The sequence below is a fragment of the Agrilus planipennis genome, unplaced genomic scaffold (genome assembly GCF_000699045.2).
Source record: "Agrilus planipennis isolate EAB-ADULT unplaced genomic scaffold, Apla_2.0 scaffold21, whole genome shotgun sequence".
NCBI classification, from domain to species: domain Eukaryota; kingdom Metazoa; phylum Arthropoda; class Insecta; order Coleoptera; family Buprestidae; genus Agrilus; species Agrilus planipennis.
In genome coordinates this window covers 753,686-764,846 of record NW_020439030.1, presented here as the reverse complement: position 1 = coordinate 764,846, position 11,161 = coordinate 753,686, and the positions used below count along the sequence as shown (strand labels likewise).

The 11,161-nt window shown below is 35.5% G+C and overlaps 1 protein-coding gene across 2 annotated transcripts in view; it reads left to right on the top strand.

Annotated features, from left to right (window-relative positions):
* The window catches only part of LOC108740613 (cysteine-rich hydrophobic domain-containing protein 1-like), a 41,951-nt gene that overhangs the window by 29,529 nt on the left and 1,261 nt on the right, over positions 1-11,161 (top strand). The window contains exon 1 of one of the 2 annotated variants that reach the window (XM_025976545.1): positions 5,348-5,563. The exons of the other annotated variant lie outside the window; for it this stretch is intronic. Within the exon in view, the coding sequence (XP_025832330.1) occupies positions 5,501-5,563 (63 nt within the window). The 5' untranslated portion in view covers positions 5,348-5,500. Of the gene's footprint in view, positions 1-5,347; positions 5,564-11,161 lie in introns of those variants that run through there. 2 annotated transcript variants of the gene reach the window in all.

The window sequence follows — 11,161 nt, the reverse complement described above, 5'->3', positions numbered from 1 at the left end:
TCATGATGAATGACGATGCCAGGCGCTATACATCCGTCAAATTCTAATTTTAATTTTCATCATAATTGCAGTGTCGGCGTTTTAATTAAAGACCAAAATTTAAACGTCGGCATAGTTCACCACCAATTGAGTGGTCCTAAGACTGGAAAGACACACTCACCCCCAGTACTTCCTATCCTGAGCTAATCTTCTAATTTTTATTCTTATTAAAAGTGCAATTAAAACCCATCTGTACATCGTTTTCCATACAATAAACTGATTACAATTTTACAACAATTATTCAGTTATTATTATAATTTTATATTTTTTTCACCACACCTGTCTAATTTCGTCTTACAATAGGTATACGTATTGGGGCATACATACAATAATCTGCATTTTCTAAACTATTGACCCGTTTTTTTAACATTCTCTTAACTTCTACAAAAAATAAATGACAAAGGTAATATATAACAACACCACATTTTAATTACGGTATTAAAAATAACTGTAGATTTTTTTAAATAAACATTTAACGTAATGCGGTTAATACAAACCTCCAAAAATGACAATTATTAACCAAATTCCGGAAAAGCAACTAACCAATAAAAACAATATTATTACAACAAGTTACATTAAATATTTTTATAAATATACTAACATTCAAGTAATAAAAACGAAAAACCGATGAAACAGTTTGTTTTTACTACATATAAAAGAAAATATTTTATCGTAGGAAACTGTAGATTGTACACAACGTTTGGTACGTGTATTTTGAAAACCACAGTAATTCCAAGTAATATAATTCATTCTAATTGTTTGAATGAATCATTGCATTCTCGTATGTACTTCAAATTGAAAAAGTACCTGCTAACTACACTCATATGACGTTGGAGGTCAAAGTATTTACGATGATCTGTTTACGTTAATAATTTTCGTGATTATAAAAGATGAGAAGTTTTACTCAGAAAAAGAAGGTAAAAACAGTCTAATTAGTTTCTATACATTTTTTATTTTCTCTTTTTTTTAACTGAAACTTCTTTGGGCTCGATGAGAGTAAAATCTCAAGGCCATGAAACAACACGTTTTGCAACGATTCGTCTCGCGAAACGATAGGCTATTAGAATAGAAAGGCGCGCATGCGCATATCGGTTTTACAGTCAGCTGTTAGTGTCTCGCATCTCATATATTATAGTATAACGTATATTCACTTTAACATAGTGCTAAATTAATTTTTTGGTTATAACTATGCAGTTATATTACAGTAAATGTTTGTTCAGCATTGCACCCGTGCGAAGCCGGGGCGGGTCGCTAGTTTAGAATAAATAAAAACGTAATTTCAAGAAATTATGTAACTAAACTATTATCTACATAAAAAGTGAATGAAAATTATGAACACAATTTCCGAAGGCTTTGGCATGAATATTTAAAAAAGCATGAATATTAAAAAGAAAAACGAAATGTATGACAAATCAGTTTTGTTTCATGACTACAGCGCATAATTATTTATAATGTATTTACGATTTTATTAACAGTTTTATTCGAAAATACAGATTCTATTTCATATTTTAGCGTTCCCTTGCACTTGAATTTTTTGTTTTCATTATCATCATAGGTCGTCAGTCCTAAGACTGGTTGGACACGCACTTCCACTTTTTCCTATCTTGAGCTTATCTTCCCATCCTACACCCTTAATTTTTTGTGATGAATATACATATGGATATAACTATGAAGATTCTCGCGGGCAGGAGAAAAGCTCAAGACGGAACAATGTGAAATTGTTAAACTTATTGTTCGGTTTCCCAGATTACTAACTTAAAACTGAAAAGGGCTCCAAAGCTGCAGCACTGGAGCATTTTAAGTCATGTAGGCTCAATAGATGGAAACACAATATNCATGGCCCCTGACAACATGCAATTTAAATGAATATTTTCGAAGATATTACAGATTTAAAATGCAGGGACATAGCGGTTGCGGTGGTACCAGCCGGGAGGCCGGTTTGTGTTGTCTAATGACAAAAAACTGTGAATGTTGTATATAAAGACATTCTGTAGTATATTTAGTATTAGGAGGTATCTTTTGAAGATTTCCCCTTTTCGATAATAATCTAAACAAAGCAAAAATATATTTAATATCAGCATTGCACCCGTGCGAAGCTGGGGCGGGTCACTAGTTCATTATAAAGGTATAGAGATCGCCAAAGAAGTTTCACTTCTTTCACATATACTGAGTTTTTAATTCTGTTAAAATATCCTAATTAAACAATTAACCAAAGCGCTCAAGTTTGGATTCAAAAATTAGAATCCAAAAAAAGTGTAGATAATTCAAAAAAGTGGTACAATTGAACCTTGAACCAGATGTGGGTCAACTAAAATCCTACGAAATTTCTATATCATCTTATACACAATGGCATAAACAGAAGTATCGGTGGGACGGTCCATCTCGGGTATTGTACCACTAACGCTTGTTACGCCCCTGGGAATAGGCAATAAAATTTTGTTTTTATAACGCATACAAATAGTGGCTCATGTGCTACACGCGTAAGACAAATTCCGTGGGCGAAATTGAATGCTACGTGACCACATTAACGTAAATTTTAGGTCAATCGAACAAAATTTGTATGACAGATCTCTTCAAAGAAATATCTTGCAATCTGCAGATAATTGGTTTATTCATTGATGCATTGCCTCGGTTTTATTTTGGGCAAAGTCAAGGGTGATCAATTCAATAAATATAAAAATAAGCAGTAATACATAATTTCGCATTACCTTCATCTCCGCGCTGATTTGAACATATTTCGCAAGGCTGTAGACTGTACCAGTTCCTGCGTCAGACGGACGCAACATGTGCAATTATGCTTACACATTTACGCATAACGTAGATGGAACAATAATAATAACAACTCGTGATTTTGAATATGGATTGTAAAAGTTCTTAAAATAAACGGGAAATTTCTACATAGGACTGTATAGCTGACCGAAATCACATGCCGAAATGAAATCACAATAAGAAAATGTAAATATAAATATCAGACATATGATTTTATTTTTTCTGTAATAGTTGCCTGTTGAACTCTCTAATTCCAATGGCAGACTGACGATGAGCTCCGATTTACTCATTTGAACTTAATTTATTAACAAATTAGTATAAGTACAACAATTGCAACAGAAAATGGTGATCGTCTAAATGGTTCAATATCTATCTGATTACTGTTTGATTCTATTTCAAAATTGTTCTAACTGAATTCTGGATTGTGGGCGGTACAGATAACAAAGTGAAAGGGTGGTACCTCCCTTACATTCAAATTTGTAGATATGCGTAATTTCCTGATATGGATACAGGATGACCGGTGACTGTTGCTAGGTACCTACCTAATTGCAGTCTTCTGCGAAGGGACGGTTTATTGTACTAAGACACTGTTCTATTAAAATGAGGGGTTATTCCACTCATAAACATCAATATCTGTACGTGACAACAACAATGAGATTTGAAATATAATTATTGTTCAAAAATTCCTAAACTAAACTATTTTAATATTATATGATCGTACAGGATTTGTTTAGGCCTTTCTTAGAAAAGTCTTCCCTAAGAGCTAAGACCTACGAGTAGAGGATTGAAGCGAGCCCCCTCCGCCCTCCTTTAACATTAAAAATTTCAATTATTTCAATGAAAAGCGACCAGAAAGGGTTAACATTTCTAACAGTTCTAATTGATAGTACAAAGGATTAAAATCTAACGTCATTTACTAAAATAACAAATGAGCATAGGTTAACTGGTGGACACGTGTCTTCACCACATCTCGTTGTCAGATGGACACAATCTTGTGATTCGTCCATGACTTCTTTAAGAATTGTCAACTGCAGAATCGTGACTAGTCTCATGTGATAAGTGATTGAAACACGTTGATAATCGTGAATGCCCACATGAGACTTGATCGACAGGTTTGTCCTTCTTTAATGTTATTATCAATGGAGAAGATTTTTTTACCATTTTTTCCCGCTACACGTGTCGCTATTACTATGATCATAAGGTTTATCTTGAGAACAGGATAACTAATGAAAATCCCGTAAGTGCAAAAGAGATAGACTAACTAAATTTCCGAGTTATACAAAATTTAACAAATATGACAACGGGTACAGTGTTGGAATGTAAACAAAGTGGATACAATTTCTCCCAAATAATAACAAATAAAAGAAATTTTGGGCTGAAGCTATAAGACGATCAAATTTAGCCAAATCGTAACCATATTTAGGGTTATGTAGGCACCATTTTACAGAAAATAAATTTTATATTAAATTAAGTTTATGGAGTACTACTGTTTAGGTATTTTTTAAAACTCGTCATGTGGTATAATCATAACTTCATCTTGTTCTGATTCTGGGGAATGCAATTTACCAAGGAAGTTAAAATTTCTATCATACGTATGAGTCTAATCTACAAAAAAATATCTGTAAAAGTATAAGAGGAATTATCTCAGCTAACAATAGAAGTACATAAACATTTACAGTATTAATACTGTGACTTTAACAGAAAACCATTCAAAATCTTCATTAAAAAATTACACATATCGAGGTGGTTTTACTAACCTTTTTACAAGGTTTACCTTTCTAACACCACATGACCCGTATCTCCTTTTCAATTCTGACTTAAGATGGTCTTATTTTCAAGTGCAATACATTGGAAGAAAAGTACTAATTAGATTCCTTAATAATAAATAGCTCAACCGGCTTAAGCTCAAACGAAATTTAAGTTTAAATTAAATAGATCATACGTGTGGAGCCCTATATTTCTACTATCATCCCCATTGTTGCCTATTAACAAGTGCTTCATTCTCTATTTCTGTCTTTCGATTCTTTTGTTTTGTTTTATGTCGATAATTTTAAGGTGAAGTTTTGAAATTAAGCGATTTAAATATTAATAAAAATATGCTTCGAAAAAATGCCATTGGCGAAGAGAACAAGGTGTAATAGTTTTTTTCATACTAGACCTAAGTAATTTTTTGAATAATTTTTCCGTCGGTTTAAAAAATGCAAAATAAAAATCTTTCACCCTATTTTGGCTTTGATTACCGATATTTATAACTGTAAATACAATTTTCGAAATAAAATCAACTGTAACAGATGGACATGGAACTGACAGACGCATTTTGAATTTGTGATATTACTTTGTGACGACGCCGTTTGCGCTATCGACGTTACCAACGGTCGGCGTCGCGTCCATTAAACGGTTAACGAACAGACAGGCGCAAATGCAGCAATTTTCACTTTCCCTGACGTCACGGCGCGTCGCGGCGTTTCGGGAAAATCGACCAGGGGGTGTGGCGAAGCGTCAAGGTGACCCCTCAACGATCCGTTCTGTATTTTATCGTCGTCTACACAGGCGCACACGGTACGCCGGCGTCTTTTCTTGTGGTTTCCGTGGCGCTCGAACGTTTTCGTTTTGCGAGTTGATTTTTTTCGGTTTTCCGGATTTTCCGGTCGAAAAATCGCCGAAATATCTACATTCCAAACGATAAAACATCATGCCGGAACTCAAGAAGTGGAAGGCTCCTATCGAACATTACGTCACATCTGTTACCGATGAAGTAAGCAACTATTATTACATTGTAACATTAAATCCCGTGTCCTTAGATTATCCCAGAGGCCTAATTATTTATGTACTAGTCGTAAAATAAACCGACGATAGGTTTTGTAATTACGTATTACTTTCAATTACTGATATACAAGGTGTGATAATTAAATTCGTGTACAAAAATTATGTATTATAGTAAGTTTTTTATTATCATCGCTATTAACTCCATGCACCAGTAATGTTGAGAAATTATCTACTACATATTACTATTTTTCATTAATTTTCTATATGTGCATTGTCGGTCTTTGACACCGTCGTCACCCCCACCGTTAAAAGGTCAAGACCTTTAAAATGAGGCAAAACATCATGTTACCAATTTTTTATCGTATCGCTCTTTTTAATAGACTCCAAAAGAGATTGTATACCTGATATTTTATTTGAACGATAAGATAGTTTGTCACAAGTGAAGGACCGCAAAAGAGCAAAAAACGATTTATAGAAGTGGCCATTATGAGAGGTCAACTTTTTCAATGACATTGGCCCTTATTTGGAAACATCGATTGTCTCCAACTGCGTCCTACAATAATAAAGAAGAAATTGATTTTTTATCGTATATGTTACTGGCGATTTCGTTCTTTAAAAGGCATTGATAAAAGTAACGATATAGTTGCGGGCGTTAAACTATGATAACAAAAAATATTCTGAACATTTTGCGTCATATATGTTATATTCCAAAATTGGAACACGGACTTTTTAAAAAAGTTTATTATTACAAAGTACAAACAATACTAGGTCTAGTGTTAAGCTAGATTAACTACTCTACTGAACGGCTTTTATAACTTTAGACTGTAAATGTAATGTCAGCAAATGATGTCTTGTTGTATCACGCTATATCTTGCCTTAACATATATAGATACATAATTACTAAATATCGCGTAAGTATCTACTTATTTTTCTTTTTAAAAATGTAGCAAGATTTTCTTAAATTTAATTGCCGAAATAATTCTCAGATGAACAACATGTCTAGATATCTCATTCTTGAATTGTATAAATAATATTGTGCAATTGTATGAATTTTGGACAATGCAGGGATGATGAAACTCGGCGATGGACAATTGAACTCGGGCAGGTGAAGTATGCTAATTTCAGTGGTGTTGTCGAGCCGGAACGCTCCGGAACGTCGTTCCGGTACTTCCTTTTTGGACAGGAACGCGTTCCGGAACTAAAGCTGATTTCTGATAACGAGAATTGGCTGACGTATTGAAAAAAAAATTAAAAAGAATTGCTGATTTTTTTTCTAATTTTTGACGAATTTTTATATGTATTATTATAAACAAGGGTTTGAACCGAACCCGAACCGGAACAAAAACCGGAACGAACCGGCTTGTTTTTCCGAACCGTGAACCGGAGTCCGGAACGTTTTTTTTCTGCTGAACCGGAACTCGAACCGAACCGAAACAAATACGTGAACCGGTTTTTGAACCGGTTCAACGGGAATTAAACTTTATTTATAATAAACATTAGAAGAAAAAAATATAAAATTTTAAAAAAGTAAAGATTTCATACATAAATTTTAATACAAGCGGCCCACGGACCGTACGTTACTCATCCCTGGCATAGTTTATTGCCATACCCAAATGGGCCTGCGGCTAATGCTAAGAATATATATACATATACACAAAATGGGTTTCGTAATGATTTTCGTTTCCTTTTCTTTTTATGCTATATACAGGGCCGATCCTGGCGACGGGCGAAAATTGGGGGAGATCCCCCGCCCCCGTCGTCGTCAAATTTGGGATATGAGACCGCACAGAGCGGCCGCCTACCTAGGATCGGCTCTGTCTATATAATTATATATACGCGTTCCGGTAAAAAAACATTAGCACAACACCACTGGCTAATTTCATAGGACAGTTGCATTCGGCCTACGAAAAATAGGCGTTTTAAATAGGACAATTGCACTCATTGCTGAAGAAGATAAATTTGTAATTATTATATATATACGTACAATTACAAAAAACCTAACCCAACCTAGCCTAATGTTCAAGAGATACATGACATGGGCATGGGCTGGGTACCCGGTATGGATTCAGTATCCGACGGATTCGGGGTATCCGACAGTTCCTCAAAATAAAAAAAAAAGTATAACAAAGACCTACCTAATGAAACTTGGTAATTAAGATTGTATTGAGATTGGTGTTTTACCCTAATTGGTATTATTTATTGATTAGTGTACTAGATTATTTGTTATTTCGATATAGTTGTTGTGTTTGGGTACTTTTTCGAGTGAATAAGAATATATTAGCATGGCTAACGTGACGATACGTCCCGTTTTGAACGGGACCATCCCTTTTCTGGATTATCGGTCCCCTTGTGATCAAAAAATGCCCCGGGACACACAATTGAAATTAATTTGGCTCAGAAACAGACCAATCAGTTTCTTCTGTTTACAATTCGTAGTTTAATGGTGAAATTGAAAGAAAATGGCACTGATATTAATGAAAATTTGTGATATGTACGGCTACAGAATTTTGTAAAACAAGCCGCGAATATCTGGAACTTACTCTCTTACCCAAGAAATGGAGATTCATTAGACAGATTTAAAAAATTGTCCGCGTAGGAACTCCTTTAAAAAGCATTGGATGCTCTGATTGTAATGAAGATACAGAAGTATTTGACGAATTTTCATTAATTTCTAACTACATTCACATCGCAAAAAATATTCTAAATGTTTCCACAGAATCTCGTTGGGTGGAAGTATTCGAACACTTTCACGCCAACAATCTTCAACATGAAAACTTTTGTATTTTAATTGAATGTTTTTTGTTTGCTTACTACAAATGACCCAGTAGAAAGAGTATTTTCTTTTATGAACAAATTGTGGCCTTCTAAAAAACCCCAGTTAGATACTCTAGTTCTGAAGGCGATGTTGATCGTTAAAGTGAATATAAAAAAATGTGCCAAGAATTTTATATTTATTTAAAAGCATCACCAGGTGCATTCGAGCAAATTTGTTCCTTTGACAAATATAAAAATTATGTTGCATAATACTTTCAATTTATAATCAAATCTAACTTTTTCTAAATAATGAACATTAAAAAATGTGTTAAAACCTGCTAATTGTCGTAAATAAACCGATATCCCGTTTTGAGTAAAAAAATAAATGGTCACGTTAAGCATGGCTGAACTGTTACAACTTCTGTCGCTTGATGGTATATCACGTTTTGGTTAACGATAAGTGATTAGTATGATTTGGTCACCTTGCAGACTTTTAGTATTTATAAACGTTATAGGCTCATTTCAACGGTTTCCATTCAACCCTTTCGTTGAAAATCCACTAACCAAAAATTAAAATTTCATCGGCTTAGTGTTCAAACGACTTTTTGAACGGGACTTGAAATGGTTTGGGATTGGGACGTTGATGAGGGTGGTATTTAATGAAAAAACCCGTAAGAACGAATCGAGCGGCATTGCCTACAGGTTTAGACCAATGCTAAGCATTCGGGAGGACGGCGGTTCGATTCCGCGTCCGTCTGCCTTGGTCCAAGTGTTTTTGTAATTTCCTTGAGTCACTTAGGCAAAATGCTGGGAGAGTAATATTCCACAGATAATCTTTCATTCTCTTCTGTCTTCATTTCGTCCGTCTCATCTTTCTCACCCAAACCACCACCCACCTAATGCCACGATTCCTGAAAGGAAGCTGAAGAGGGCCTCCTGCCCTACCTTCCGGCATAGTCCGGAGGGACTGCCCGCCCATCAGCATTACTGGCTGGTGGGAATGAAACACCCAAAAGCTTTTTAGCGACATGGCCTAGAGGTTTAGTCCATTGCTTAGCATTCGGGAGGACGCCGATTCGATTCCGGGTCCGTCTGCCTTGGTCCAAGTTTTGCTGTGGTTTCCTTGAATCACTTAGGCAAATGCTGGGGCAGTAATATTCCACAGATACTCTTTCTTTCTTTTCTGTCTTCATTTCGTCCGTCTCATCTTTCTCACCCAAACCACCACCCACCTAATGCCACGATTCCTGGAAGGAAGCTGAAGAGGACCTCCTGCCCTACCTTCCGGCATAGTCCGGAGGGACTGCCCGCCCATCAGCATTACTGGCTGGTGGGAATGAAACACCCAAAAGCTTTTTAGCGACATGGCCTATAGGTTTAGTCCATTGCTTAGCATTCGGGAGGACGGTCGGTTCGATTCCGGGTCCGTCTGCCTTGGTCCAAGTGTTTTTGTGATTTCCTTGGGTCACTTAGACAAAATGCTGGGGCAGTAATATTCCACGGATAATCTTTCATTCTCTTCTGTCTTCATTTCGTCCGTCTCATCTTTCTCACCCAAACCACCACCCACCCAATGCCACGATTCCTGAAAGGAAGCTGAAGAGGGCCTCCTGGTCTACCTTCTGGCGTAGTCCAGAGGGACTGCCCGTCCACCGGCATTACTGGCTGGTGGGAATGAAACACCCAAAAGTTTTTTAAAAAGTAAGAACGCAAACATGAACCTTAACTGTAGCGGTTTTACTGGGTACGACCCTGTTATCCAGTACCTAGCAAAATCACTATATTCATCAGCGAATCTATAATTTAAACAGACGACAATTTGCTCAAATCACATAAATCAGTGCCGAAACAATCACTGCATTCGTCATCAACTGAGTTTAGTGATCTGTTAATTTATAAATATAAGCAGCCGTCTCAATTGGGCATCTGATTGTGAGTCTGAAAGATACAATTCAAAAATATGTTATTTCATTCGTGTGGTGCATTTTAATGACCGATTAGAATATTCAATGTAAAGTCGTGTGTTACGTCTCTTGACCTTTGTTTAACAACAGTTACCTACTTTAATTAATTCGTTGGAGAAAACCGGTCGGGTCGGATACCACTCGGTAAAAAGTAGCCGTCGAGTAGTAAGAATCTGAGGAGGCTTTCAATTATGTATCAATACTCATAACGCTGTTGGGGAATTTCACTCAATAGACAGCATCTTTTAAAATCGAATATTTATTCATGTCTGGAAAATTTTCATACCAAATTTAATTTTGAATTACGTAATCGCTTGATGAAAATTCATGATATTAAATAATGTACATCAATTGGAAATTTTCATAGATTTAGCCCTTAATTGCAGTTACACAACTTTAACCATGTAAACCATTATGTATGAAGTGATAAAGTTGGTGTTCAAAGAGAGTACATACTCATATGAAATTCTATTCAAATTTCGAATTATTATTCACTAGCAGCGAAACCCGGCGTTGCTCGGGCTAAAATACATCGCATGTTTAATGGTGTATAAAATATTTAAGGATCCACTTTTTAACATGGATAATATCTTAGATACCACCCTATACCTTAATAGTAGATCGCTCTAGAATATTCTGGAATATTCTAGAAATCCTTGATAATTAATTGCAGACATTTGGAACTTTCCAGATCATTTCAGATATTTTTAGAACTTTCTGGACCATTCCATATCGATTTTAACAGTTGCACACAATTTGGAACTTTCCAGATCATTCCAGATATTTCTAGAACTTTCTGGCACATTCCATATCGATTTTAACAGTTGCACACAATTTGGAACTTTCCAGATAGTATTTATAAACGTTAT